Source organism: Juglans regia, chromosome 16 (genome assembly GCF_001411555.2).
Source record: "Juglans regia cultivar Chandler chromosome 16, Walnut 2.0, whole genome shotgun sequence".
Lineage (NCBI taxonomy): Eukaryota > Viridiplantae > Streptophyta > Magnoliopsida > Fagales > Juglandaceae > Juglans > Juglans regia.
The window spans coordinates 20,491,109-20,505,663 of NC_049916.1; the positions used below are offsets into that span (position 1 = coordinate 20,491,109).

General features: G+C 34.5%; 1 protein-coding gene and 1 pseudogene across 1 annotated transcript; both read left to right on the forward strand.

The window, feature by feature from the left end:
- Nucleotides 1-8,212: 8,212 nt before the first annotated feature.
- LOC109002781 (26S proteasome non-ATPase regulatory subunit 10) lies at nt 8,213-11,781 on the forward strand. Its single transcript, XM_018980667.2, has 5 exons — nt 8,213-8,528; nt 9,242-9,374; nt 9,753-9,877; nt 10,004-10,150; nt 11,322-11,781. The coding sequence occupies exons 1-5, from the start codon at nt 8,337-8,339 to the stop codon at nt 11,454-11,456; spliced, it is 732 nt and encodes a 243-aa protein (XP_018836212.1). The 5' UTR covers nt 8,213-8,336; the 3' UTR covers nt 11,457-11,781.
- A 1,146-nt stretch (nt 11,782-12,927) lies between these two features.
- LOC109002780 lies at nt 12,928-14,446 on the forward strand (annotated as a pseudogene).
- The last annotated feature ends 109 nt before the right edge of the window (nt 14,447-14,555 follow it).

The window sequence follows — 14,555 nt, forward strand, 5'->3', positions numbered from 1 at the left end:
CCTTATCTCTATTATTCCAAATCCATTTAGATTGAAAATTCGAATATGTTAAATTTCTTGCTTCCTCATACATTGTATTTGCCTTTATCTATTCAGTAAACTTTGTTTGTAAAATATTTGGTCGACTGAGTACATTGTCTAAGTTATCCGAATCTTCAAATATGATTGACTACTCATTTTTAAGATGGAAACTTGCCTATCAAACCAAAATATTCTCCAACATGCTTCTGTTGCAGATAGATATTTGCAATCTAAATATGATTTAATCTCATCAATATTAGTAACATGTTGTGACCTTATAGAACCATCTATATGAAGATTTTCTTCCATAATTAGAGTCACCCGATCAGGTCCTTTATAGATGTACTTGAACAAATACTTTATAGATCTTGAACGATATTTATATGTGCTTGATATTTCACCAGAGGTCCACGTTGTAAGTAACAATACATTTGTTGTCCAACTTAAGACCATTCTTCTCAATATACATATCAGGATTGTCTTTTCTCCTATATACTGCAAATCCATATTCACCAATTGACGTCTCCCTACAAAATTTCTTTGAAAAACTTTTATTACATTTGTTATTAATCATATAACTTGCTTTTAGATTTATAAATCCACATGGACCACGAACCATATACTGCTTCACCGCATCATAAGCGATTTTATCTCTGTTAACATCTTAGATCTCTGCGGATATTATTCTATCTATTTCTATTAGAGTTGGATTATTGTCATCATAATGTAAAAAAAAAAGTATATGTGCATGGGGTAGTCCTCTCTTTTGGTACTCAATAGTGTAGATAACTGAAAAGACACAACATAAATTTAATTAGATCTGCACATATTCGTCTAGTCTAGGATACTAATGAAGTATTATTAGCAAGCACTCACCCGAAGTGTTGGCCATGTTCATGTTTTAAGTCATGTAGAAATTGATCAAGTTTAATTTTAATAACCATTGTGACTATATTTGGCCGATCCTTTGCTTTTTGTCTTGAGTTCTTAGATAGAAAACTTTCAATTTCTTTCTATTTTGCATTGCATGTGAATGTAATAAATAAATTGGGATAACCTGCCTACCTACAAATGGCCATTGTATCTTGATAATTCTCAACTATATATTTTGGGCTTCCTGTGAAACTTGAAGGTAATACAATTCTTTTTCCAGTAGATGTAGGGGTTGTATCTCTTCTCAAAACTACATCTCTCAATCCATTATATAACTCAACCCTTATTTTATGTTGGTTTCTTCTCACCCACATTAGTCGGGTCTCTTCAATACATGTGTATGCATCAACAATAAATTATTGGAATAAACGATTGCCATATATTAATGTGTGTCATTCTCGTTTACTTTCTTGCAATCTGTATACATAATATTCCCTCATAATAATGAATTCTTTCTTTTTTGATGTATTTCTATGATCAGTCCTACATAAAATACCAAGCCTAAATCCATCTTCCCCGTATGGAAAAAGAAGATGATATTGTAGTGCCATATATGATGGATGCAACTCATTAATAATTTTCAATCCACCTTCTTTATATTCGACAACAATATCCTAGTGAGCATCCTCAATACCAATATCACTAATAATAATTGCAGCAATCTCATAACAGTTGGATAAATTATGTTCTCTTCTATCTGTTGTTCTTGAACTAATAAGACGTAGTCACATTTCATGAATATCATCCTCTGAGAAATGGTCTCTTACCATACGAAAAACTTACACCAATTCATTCATTTCATTAAACATCTAGACCAATGCAGTAAGAATTGATGACTCAATATTTTTATTGGAATTGTTGTGATTCAGTACACTTATTCGATTTTGTACCTCATTCTCAGTGTCATAGAAGTATAACTGTGCAAATCGAGAATTAAAACCATCTATTGGATGTAGAGTTCCAATTTTATGATATTTTGACAATTAATTCGAAAGATGTATAGACCGCCTCCATCATTGATATTCTTGTCTACATTTCTACCCATTGAAGTCATAACAAGAATGACATTATAACTTCGTATTTGTGTCTTAAATCTTTTACAATGTTCTCTACCAGTAAGACTTAACAATTCTTCTAAGAGAAAATATGGCTTCTGAAGTAAAGGTAGCATAACTTGACCTTCCATACAACAAAGAGAAAATTTCGGTTGAGTGGGCATCCTTAATTTTGAGTTCTATTTTCATGCCATAATATTACTCCACAATAATCACATTAATAAGATGGATGACCAAAATTTCAAAGCTCTGTGTATTTTCCTAGAACGTAGAAAAGAAAACCAAAAAACATCATTACCATTAATCTTATTATAAAAAAATGTGTTATTATACATCAATTATGTAATTGAGTCATTTACTTGGTGGTTCGGCAGTTGTACTATCTTTGCTTCGTTTACCATCAACACACATAATTGCTCCACTTCCTATATCATCCATTATCATTCGTCTTCTACGTTGCACAATTATGCTATCATTTATACTGTCACTACTTTGTTCACCATCACTATGCATTCTTGCTCTACTCTTTTTATCATTAATAATTTTTCGTCTTCTACTACGTACTAGTTTAGTATTTTTCATTTTTCATTTTTCTGAATAATAAAAATAGTCACAAAGTAAAAAATGAACATAAATGCATTAGATAGAAATCAATAATTTAACTTAACATAAGCAAATTAATTAAATCACGAATAAATGCATGAGAATAGTTACCATAAAACAAATGATTTGAGATAAAGAATAAAGTAACTAAAGATTAGAAGTGAACATAAATGCATCAGATAAATTAGATCAACCGTTTAACTTAATATAAGGTCTTGATCTTGAATAGAGGAAAGAATATCAGAAAGGTGTTTGATTTGGGCTTGAATGTGACCAAAATTTTTTAAATTCCAATCCCGAAGGGCTTTTTTGGGATTTTTTAGTTTCTTTGACAGGATAAAAGAAGGAGTGCCAATGAAACCTTGAGACCAGGCTTTTTTAATAGTAATGAAGATAGAGGGATCTCTAAGCCAAAATTCTTCAAATTTAAAGTTTTCCTTGTAGTTAAAGCCCTTCCCTCCTCCAAAGCCCCTGGTCCGGACGGGTTCACAGGACTCTTTTATAAAAAAATTCTGGGAAATTATCAAACTAGATGTCCTGGCCACTGTTAAAAATTTTTTCATTCAAGGTAAACTCTTAAAGGAACTCAATCACACAAATTTGGTTCTGATACCCAAGGTGGATAATCCAAATGACATCAATCAATTTAGACCTATCAGCTTATCTAATGTTTGCTATAAAATTATAGCAAAAATTCGTGCCAATAGGTTTAAATCTGTATTGCCAGGTATTATCTCTCCTTTTCAATCTGCTTTTCTGCCAAATCGTCTCATCCAAGAAAATATGATTTTGGCTCATGAAATCTTTCATCTTATGAAAAAAAGGAGAACCAGAACTCGTTCCGTGGCAATAAAAATTGATATGGCAAAAGCTTTTGACTCAATGGAATGGTCTTTCCTTCTGGAGATTCTTCATCATACAGGCTTTAATCAAAAGTGGATCAATTGGATCAGAGAATGCATCTCTACTGTTTCATACTCCATCATCATAAATGGAAATCCTCAAGATTTTTTTCACCCTTCTAGAGGCCTTAGACAGGGAGACCCTCTTTCTCCCTTCCTATTCATTCTTGGCACTGAAGTCCTCTCGAGACTTATTATCCTTAAAGAAAATAGTGGCTGTCTTAAAGGCATAAAAATGTCTAGAGGGGGTCCCTTCATATCTCATCTGCTTTTCGCTGATGACCTTTTCCTCTTTGGAACATCAGACTCTCAAACTGTCCAAGCCTTTGCAGATTGTATTTCCACTTATAATTCTTGGTCAGGATAAAGCATCAATCATAGAAAATCCTCTCTTCATTTCAGTGCAAATAGTGGTCCTGACTTCATCAATGATGTAAAAAGTCACTTTGATTTCAGAATTTCACCTCCAAACACCAAATATTTGGGTTTACCCCTTGCAAATGGTGCTGATAAAAAGAAATTCCTCTCTGATCTTATCGAAAAAATCAATACCAAACTTCAAGGTTGGAAGACAAAAATTCTTTCTCAGGCTTCTAAAACTGTTCTCATTAGATCAGTGGCAAGTTCACTTCCTTCATATGTTATGTCCACTTGTCTCTTATCTAAGAATATGGCCAGTAAAATTGACTCTCAATTGAGGAGGTTTTGGTGGGGTTATGATGAAAACCAAAAAAAGAAATACATCACAAAATCCTGGAAATCCATTTGTCTACCCAAATCCATGGGAGGGTTGGGTCTAAAACAATCTTTCATGTTCAATTCTGCACTTATTTCTAAGCTTGCTTGGTCATTTATTAATAGAACCACCAGTCTTTGGAAAGAAGTCCTTTCTAAGAAATATCTAAGATCAAAATCATTTTTCGAGGTAACCCCCAAATCAACAGACTCTAGATTTTGGAGAAGTCTTCTTCTCCAAAGAGACTTCCTAAAATCTAGTTCTTGCTACCAGATCAACAACGGTGCCTCTATCAAAGTGTGGGATGATCCCTGGATCCCCTCCCTTCCAAGCAAGAGTCCTCAAATTCATCCTAACAACACTCTTGAAAACCATTCTCTGACTGTATCGGAACTCATTTTAGAAGAGCCAAGGCGTTGGAACATCCTTCTCTTAAACACTCTCTTCTCTGAAAACACAACCAGAGAAATCCAAAAAATTCCCTTAGCTAATCACAATTTTCAGCACACTCCTGACAAGATAATCTGGATCCATCATGCCTCAGGAAAATTCTCAGTCAAATCTGCTTATGCAGCCTTGGTTAACCAGACTGATCTCCCTTCTAATAACTCTTAGCACATCAATTGGAAATCTCTCTGGAAAATGAAGATTCAAGACAGATTAAAACTCTTCCTTTGGAAAATCAGTCATGACATCCTTCCAACAAAAGTCAAGATTAACAAAATCATCCCTCTTGATGAAGATCAAATTTGTTGTCCTCTCTGTAAAATTGAGCCTGAGAACATCCCCCATCTCTTTTTTAACTGCATTTTCTCCAGAGTAATGTGGAGACATTCTAAATGGCCAATTGATTCATCCCTGTTTGCTAGTCAACCGATTTCTAACTGGATTAGTACAATTATTAATCCTGTGTCTAGCCTAAAAATTCCTGCTGAAGAGGAACATGAATTCCAGATTTTTGCCTCTGTTGCTATGGATCAAATTTGGTTCACAAGGAACAAGTTAGAACATGAAAAGGTCTCCTCCTCTGTCCCTGAATATATGGATGCTGTCCTTAAAACCTTCCAACATCATCTAAGAGCATGGTCAGAACGAGAACATCAGATTGAGGAAAATGAAGTAAGACAACCAGCAGGTTATCAACTCATCAATTTTGACGTCGCCACAAGAAATGAAGGTTCTATCCTTGCTGCACTTTGTTGGGCAGAAAATGGTGAGCTGATCTTTGCAAAAACTGATCTAATAAGCAAGGTTAGTTCAAATGTTGGTGAAGCATCAGCAACTTTAATGGCTGTAAAGGAAGCAGAAAAATTGCAGTTAGGAAAAATAATCTTGGAAGGTGATTCTAAAGTCACTATTCAAGCAATCTCCAATGCATCAGAAATTCAAGATTGGACCATCAGCCCTCTTATCAACGACATCAGGTACAAGCTTGAGTCATTCAAAGACTGGAAGGCTAGGAAGATTCATCGATCCCAAAATCGATGTGCGCATAATCTAGCGCAATGGGCAGCAGAAGTGCAAGCCTTTGGCAATATCCCACTAATCCAAATTCCTCCGTCAATGCTCCAATTTCACAGTGGAAAGGATCCTCCTAATTAGTTTGTATTTGTATTTTATAATTTTCAACTTCTTAAGACTATTATGTATGCACTTTTATCGTTTAATGAAAACTTGCTTTAAAAAAAAAATAATAATAATAATTAAATCACGAATACATGCATCAGAACAATCACCATGAAACAAATGATTTGAGATAAAGAACAAATTAACTAAAGATTAGAAATAAACGTAAATGCATCAGATAAAGATCATTAGTTTAACTTAATATAAGCAAATTAATCAATTCACAAATAAACTGAATATAAAAAACTGAGCTCATCTCCTAACAGTAAATAAAACCATTAGCCATTATTATTAATAACATTTTAACATATATAGCAGATAAGAAAATTTTCGATTACATATAATTACTTCATTATCATTTAATATATTATTTGGTATTCTTTATTTCTTTCAGTTTTTTTTTTTTTTTTTTTTTATTACTACTTAGAGCTACTTGTGTTAAGATGATATATTATTATGTAGACACCTTGTATACTTAGGTATACTCATTAATATTCGAGGACCAATTGAAGTTGATTATGCTTGTAGTTGACCAAATATATTTTCATGTACAGTTTTGAGTTATGTTATAATTTTAGTTCTATACGAAATTTTATATATGATTTGGCCCCCATATATAATTTTAGGCCTATTTGTTTCTCACATCTGAAATAATTAGTTATAAAATCCATGCAAGTCTTAGAGCATGTTTGAGAAACATTAAAATTTTGAAAATTCTTAAAATTTATCATAAAATTTATAATTTTCTGCAAACATCATTCAAATACAAATGAACCATTTCCTCACCCAAACTAACATTTCCTTGACCCATAATTTCCAAATAACCAAAACATCATCTATTCTTGTAGGTACTCTTATGATATATTTTCTGTGAGACTTGTGACTGTGTGGAAAGCAATAACAAATGAACCTAAAATTATATATCTGCAATCATTGGGACTTTAAGTTTTAATTGTAACTCTTAAGTTTTATGAATCTTTAAGTTTTATGATTCATTTATAATCTTTTATGGTCATATTAACATTAAGAGTAATTCTACATACAATCGTGAAGTGCGTAACCGTCGCGTAATAGTTTTGAAAAAGAGTGAAGTCCACTATTAAAAAATTAATTTTTTTTATGTGGGTCTCATGTTTTATTCATTTTTTTCAAAGCGATTACGTGATGGTTATACAATTCATGATTGTAAGTATCTTTTCTCTAACATTAATTAGCAGTTGTTTGAATAAGTTTGTTTTCACAATTTTTTTTTTGAAAACTGTTTTCACAATTTATGATTCAAAGTGTTGGCCCTGTTTTTTTATTTATTTATGAAAACACCTTATTTTTTATTTAAGCCTACAATATAGATATGTCCATAATTGTCGGTTCTAATGGCACATCGGCAATAGATATGACCTCTATTATATAGAGTAAAAGATTACACATTTTTATAATATTTTTCAACGCAATGTTATTAAAAAAGAGAAATAATATTTACTACTATCTTTTATCATTGTCGTTAGAAAATAAATAAATAACTTTGACAATTATTTAATGTGAAATCAAATAACTTACTACTTAAAGAAGGGCTCAATCGATCACTATCTATCAACTATAATTTTCTATGGATAACAATGTTACGTAGTTTTCCATTTATTCACCATCTGGTGGATTTATTTTTATAATTTTATTAATTAGAAATTTAAAAAATATAAATATAGAAAAAAAAAAGTCGGTCAAACAGTAGGCTTTATAGTATTTTTCATTTTTTTTTTTTTTATATTTAGAGTAAGACGAAAACATTGGTATTTTTGTTGTTCACACTACTTCCCGACTTGAAACATCTAAAATATCTTCAAAATTTATTGGCAATAATTTTGAAACAAATAAATTTTGAAAATAAATTCTCAATTAAATAAGAGTTATTTAAGATTCAGTTATGAATTGTGTAAATATCGTACATTTATTTTAAAAAAGAGTGAGATTTATTATTAAAAAATTATTATATTTACATAAATATCATATTTATTTATTTTTTAAAAGAAGTACACGATGCTTGTAATTATTATTTCTATATTTTTTAAAATTATTTTGTATTTGAGAATGAATTTTTTTATTTTATATTTGGAAAATACTACTTTGCCTCCTACTTTGGCTGCTTAAAGTGATCGTTTGATTTTTTTTTTTTACTTAATAATTAAAGAAGTGATTTTAAGTGTATTAATATTTTTTTATTTTTAAAAAATATTTAAATGTATTTAAAAAAAATAGAAAAAGAAAAGAAAAGAAAAGAAAAGGAGAAGGCTGGGCGGTAGCGGTAAATATTTTTTGCCAACTATCTGAAAATGAATGTATTTTTTTTAAGAAGAAAATGAACATATAAAATGAGTATCATTGCTCATTTCGAAGTAAAACCCATTTCCGACGCACCGAAAAGATCGATCCCTAAAACCCTGACCCATCCGTACATCCAGCGCCATGGACATGGAGATCGATCCTCCGAAACCAGAGGTTCAGTTCAAAGACGATGATCTCTTCAAAGCCGCGGAATCTGGCGACGCCTCGACGTTTGAATCTCTTTCTCGGGAGCAACTCTCCAAAGCTCTCTCTCTGAGGAACGAGGACGGCCGGTCCCTCATCCACGTCGCGGCCTCTTCTGCTCGAGCCGAGGTCTTTTTTCTCTGAAAGCTTTCGAATTTTGTCTGTTTGGTCGCTATGGAATTGTGGGAAAACTCAAGATAATATTTTTTTGGCTGGTTCATGTGGGAGGCGTTACGGTATGATATAATCAAAAACTGGTCAGGGCACCTATATTATAGTATAATATTATAAGACAGTGAGGATGATATAAAATCTGAATCCCAAATTTTGAATATGCTTGGAAAACTGGTGTACCTTCCCAAAGTGCTTCCGCCTCTGAAGGATGGCGGATTAGAAAAAAATAAATAAAAAGAAAAATATAAGAAGAAAAGTTCGTCTATTTTAGTGCTTCGTTTGCTCTTTATTTTCATGTAAGGAGGAGCTGATTCAAACTGGATTAAATAGTCCTAATATGAGCAAATGTCAAATAGGACTCCGTGTTTGGATCTCTTTATCTATTTGTTTTCCAGCAATGAGGAGCATTAAAGTTTACTGGCATTTCAATCTTTGCGCGATTAGTCCAGTGAATCTGTTACAGCAATGGGGAGCTATATTCTGATACTTATTGCTTGGCATTACATTGTTGTGCTACTTCAATTTTCATATTGACTCGGGAAGCATTAGGAGTTTTTAAGCTTTATTAACCTCTGTGACAATATTGAGACCTCTTAAATCTGGTGCTTTATTCTTGGGATTTTGTTTGAATCTTCCATTTTAACAGGTTTGTAACTTGATGGAATCAGGTGGTAAAGATACTATCGTCAATTGATGAATCTGCAAGTGTGATAAACAGTGCAGATGAAGAAGGGTGGGTGCCACTTCATTCTGCGGCTAGCATTGGGCATTCAGAAATAGTGGAAATTTTACTAAGTAGAGGTATTTCATATTTTCTGCTTGAAGTTGTTTTTTTATTATCATTCCTCATGTCAAGCATGGAATCACGTATTTGTTTACAACAACTCCAAGCAAGTCACTTATAGATACCATTTGGAAACCCACATATTGCCTAAAATAAATCAAAATAGAGTTCATTTAGCCTGATCCATATGTGTGGAATCCCAAGTAAGCTACATGAATTAAATTAGATTTAGGATTCATGTGAATTGACTAGGAGATGTGCATAATTTTTTCCAATTTCAAATTCATTTCAATTTGCTGTTTCCTTGTCTTTAATGTTCTTTTTTAAGCCTCCTGTTTGCATTAAGAAGTTGCAAAATTTATAATATCAAATGATCTGATTTTTGTTCTTAACAGGAGCTGATGTTAATTTGAAAAACGGTGGTGGCCGCACTGCTCTTCATTATGCTTCCAGCAAGGGATGGCTAAAGATTGCTGAAATCCTGATCTCACAAGGGGCTAAGATTAATCTGAAGGACAAGGCTTGTAACTTCACTCAAGAGAATTAACTTAATTTGAATGATCTGTATTTTCAATATGTTACCATCTTGTTATTCACATTATGTGCAAATGATATGATTAATTTTGGATGCTTACACTGCCTCCAGGTTGGAGCCACCCCATTGCATCGAGCAGCTAGCACCGGGAACTCAGAATTGTGTGAACTTTTAATTGAGGAAGGAGCAGAGGTTGATGCTGTTGATAAAGCTGGTCAAACTTCTCTTATGAATGCAGTTATTTGCCATTATAAAGAGGTAAGCTTGGCAAAATTTTTTATATAAGACATCTTTGTTATATCCACTGGATATTCTTGTTTTCAGTAAAGCTTATTTTCTTGTTAATTTCGTGCCTATTGCATTTAGACCAATATCTTCCTTCCCTTACCTTCTGTGTTGGGACAATTATTATTGGGCCTACCTGTCACGCACTGTGTCTACGGCTTCAGCGTTTTACTAATATAGCTATTAATTTTAGTAAGGGCATGTTTGATTGCTAAATTTTTGTTGTGAAGTCTATTTGGGATGGTGTGATTGAGAAGATTGAGGGTCGATTGGGTGGTTGGAAGAGGATGTATTTGTCCAAAGGTGGTGGGATCACCTTGATCAAGAGTACTCTCTCTAATTTTCTTATGTCAGGACGTATGAGCCAAGGGATAGTTTCAGGTGGACAGTTTCTACGGGGCATAGGCCTCTCTAAAAGATAGCCAAGTGGTTCAAGGTGTAGCATTGGAACTGCTATGTAGGCTTTTGTTTACCGAGGGTTTGAATCCTTCCTGTCTCTGTTTTCTTTAGTGTGGCCAATCGAATAGAGAAGCTATGGCAAGACCTTTTATGGAGCAGGTTAGACGAAGAATTCAAATTCCACCTAGTGAATTGGGCCAAGGAGTTTTCTTCAGTTTCGGAGGGTGGTTTGGGAGTTTGAAACTTGCTTTTGTTCAACCATCCCCTTCTAAGGAAATGGCTTTGGCGGTATCAAAATGAGAGGGAGGCATTGGGGAAAGACGTGTTGGATTCTAAATTTGGGTGTGCTTTGGGTGGGTGATGTATGGAAAAATGTTAGGAGAAGATTTGAGGTGGGTGACCGCTACTATGAATAGTAGATTCTAGCATGATTTATGGTGTGGTGGCAGCGCCCTCAAGGAGACAATGGCAAACCATTCATAGTTATCTAATTATGTTCTTTTCCTTTGGGATGGAAGTGATGTAACAATTTGTTGATTTGCAATGAAGCCTTTCTAGATGATTGCCTTTTCAAGTACTTCATAATGTTTTGCTGTTTTCCAAATTTATTTATATCTTAGAGATGACTTTAGAGTGAAATACTGAAAATATAGCTTATCATACAAAGTTGGTTCTTATCTAGCAGATCAAAGCAGAACTTAATGATTTTTCATAAAATAATTTTTTACCCCTTTTTGTTTTACAGGTAGCTCTCCTTTTAATAAGGCATGGAGCAGATGTAGATGTCGAAGACAAGGAAGGATACACTGTTCTTGGTCGAGCTTCAGATGATTTTAGACCAATACTCATCGATGCTGCCAAGGCCATGCTAGAGGGCTGAATTTTGAAGTAATTTGCAATTTAGGAGGGGGGATTGCTAGGTAAGAAGCTGAAGTGTGCTTTGTTGAGAGATTGTACCGTTTGGATACTTTAACTTGAATCATAACAAAAAGTGGGGAATCCAATGTACAGCTTACATAAATCATTGAGCATGCAGTTAGCTATATTTAGTAGAGCTTACTGCTGCTTGATTCATCGATCCAACCGAGGTTAGGGTGTAGAATTTAAGCAAACTTGTGGGATTTCTGCCATGGAGCTTAAAATAACGGATTTAAGCAAACCTTGCTTATAAAATATCATTAATGAATCATTGACTATACTGCTAACTATACATAATAGAGCTTATTGCTGCTTGATTTATCGATCAAATCGAGGTTAGGGTGTAGAGTTTAAGCAAACTTGTGGAATTTCTGCCATGAAGCTTAAAAAAAGGAAATAAGCAAATCGTTCTTAAGAACATTCCCAATGATTCCTTTATCCGATTTTTGAAAATACATCACCAAAATTTATTTTTTATATTTTACATACTGATTTTTATAATATGTCATACATTAGCTTATTTTTTTTTTTCTATATCATTTAAATATTTTTTTAATATTTTTTATTCATTTCAAATATTTCTTCTAACTACTAATGAATTTGCAATATCTCTTCATATAAAATGTTATATAATTATGTTATATTTCAAATTAATCCAAATTTAATTATATAATTATGTTATATAATTATGACATATTTCATATATGTATTTTTGATAAGCATATGTCCTACAGATAAGTGAGAAGGGATGAAAGGGGATCCTTTCCAATATGAAACCCGGTGAGAAAATGTGTAATAAGGAGAAGGTGCTGAAATGAAATACTGGTAAACAAAAACAGCCCAGAAAAAAAGTCTAAAAGAGAGAGAAAATAATTAAAAATATTTTAGAGTTGTGAACAATATTCTCTATATCTAGAGAATTACTGTAGCAAATGTAAAATAAAGATCAAAATACAAAATCCATTAGAAGAGTCTTTGATCAACTTTCTTTATATTTTACAAAAAAAAATGTATTTTACATAAGCTATTGTGAATGCTCTTATAAAAAAAATCACTATTGGTTAAATGGTTGATTCTATAGTTACGGCTTGTCACAAAATGAGCTGTGTAGTTATGTGAAGAGCTATGAAGAACTTGTTGGAAAAGAGCATTTATAGGAAATTGAGCAATAGTATATGAATGATGTAAGGGGTGAAGTTGTGGTGATCTGGTGATCGTGAAGGATATGATATATTTTACTACGAAAAGGGGAGGAGGGAAACCGGAAAAGTGGGGTTAAGAAATCGAGATTATAGTGGAAAAAGAGGAAATATTTTACACCGTAAATGGGGTATAATTTTTTCTACTTTCTTAGTTTCATGGCTAGACATGGTAGAGGCAATATTTTCGTTTAGATTGATAGGCGCAACTTACTCTGGTTTGTGACTGTAAGCATGCGGACGCATCAAGGACATTTTATCAGGCTTGCATGCCTGTGCTGGCTGAAAGTAAACCAAGCTCCTATACGCCACAGAGTTGGGACTCGTAAGGATCCTCTAAGCGAGAGAGGTTCACCTTTACCAGCGCCAGGAAAAATGTTGATTCTTGATGCCATGCCGATGCACATGCAGCTTGATCAACCTCACATTGCCCTTCTCTCCCCAATGCTGGAATGGGACATCTCACACCTTTCCTTCGGCTTGCCTCTGCTCTTCCGCCACCACTACCTTGTCACCCTCATCATAACACATCCCACCGTTCCACTTGCAGAGTCTCGTCTTGTCTCCTGCTTCCTCTGCTTTCCCTCAAGTCACTCAGCTGCAATTCCATCTCCTCCCTTTGGATCCTTCCACCGCCAACTCCACTGACCCCTTCTTTCTCCAGTATATATGAAACAATATGTCGCTCCACTCACCTTCTCTCTCCTCTTCTTGCCAGTTGCCACCCTTTCACCGCCTCTCCATACCCTCGTCTATGATGTCATTTTGATTTCCTCTGTCATTTCAGTGATAGAAACCTTACATTTACCTAACTACATCCTCTTCACATCATCAACCAGAATGTTATCTTTCTATTCATACTTCCCAACCTTTGCATCCAAATCTGGTGACGCACATGCTATACTTTGTGATGTTGAAATTCCAGGCCTTACGCCAATACCCAGACCGTTAGTCCCTCCTTTGTTGTTTATCCCAGACAGGTCTCTTTGTTAAAATTTTCATGGAAGATACTCGTAAAGTTACAAAACTTTACGACTATCTTTTTAGGACTCGAACCACAATCACTAGAGGTACTTATTAGCAGAAAATTACTTGAGGGAATGCCATCTGTGTTTGCAGTTGGACCTTTTCCACCATGCAAATTTGAGAGAGGAGCGTGTGGTGATCAATTGAAGTGGCTTGATGAGTAGCCAGCGAGGTCGTAGTTTATGTTAGCTTTAGGAGTCGGACAACCATGTCTAGGGATCAAATAAGAGAGGTAGGTGAGGGGTTAATTAAAAGTGGGTGTAGGTTCTTGTGGGTGATAAAGGACAAGAAAGATGACAAGGAGGAAGAAGAGGGCTTGGACGAAGTTATGGGGCACAAGCTAATGGAGAGAATGGAGGCAAAGGGATTAGTGGTGAAGAAATGGTTGGACCAACCACAGATACTTGGTCACAGTTCTGTGTGAGGATTTGTTAGCCATTGTGGGTGGAATTCAGTGACAGAGGTTGCTCGGTACGGGGTGCCAATTTTAGCCTGGCCCTAAGGTGGGGATCAGAAGATCAATGCAGAGGTGGTGGAGGCGAGTGGAGTCGGGATGTGGGTGACGAGTTGGGGTTGGGGTGAAGAGGTTGTGGTGAAGGGGGATGAGATTGGAGGGAGAATTAAAGAGATGATGGGGAGTGAATTGTTGAGAGGAAAAGTTGCAGAGATCAGAGAAGAGGCAAGGAAAGCTTTTGGAGACGGTGGAAGCATTGGGATAACAGAATGAGCGACTTATGAAAGAGTGGAATAAGAGCATTTGAGAGCCACGACTATTGAGCTTCAATAGTCAGACTGCTTGTGACCTTTTGTGGGGTTGTAGAGACACCAGTCCATCG

Coding starts and splice junctions, on each gene's coding strand:
- LOC109002781 (XM_018980667.2), top strand. CDS start 8,337: ATGGACATGGAGATCGATCCTCCGAAACCAGAGGTTCAGTTCAAAGAC. Junction 9,375..9,752: donor GGAAATTTTACTAAGTAGAG/GTATTTCATATT, acceptor TGTTCTTAACAG/GAGCTGATGTTAATTTGAAA. Junction 9,878..10,003: donor AGATTAATCTGAAGGACAAG/GCTTGTAACTTC, acceptor CACTGCCTCCAG/GTTGGAGCCACCCCATTGCA.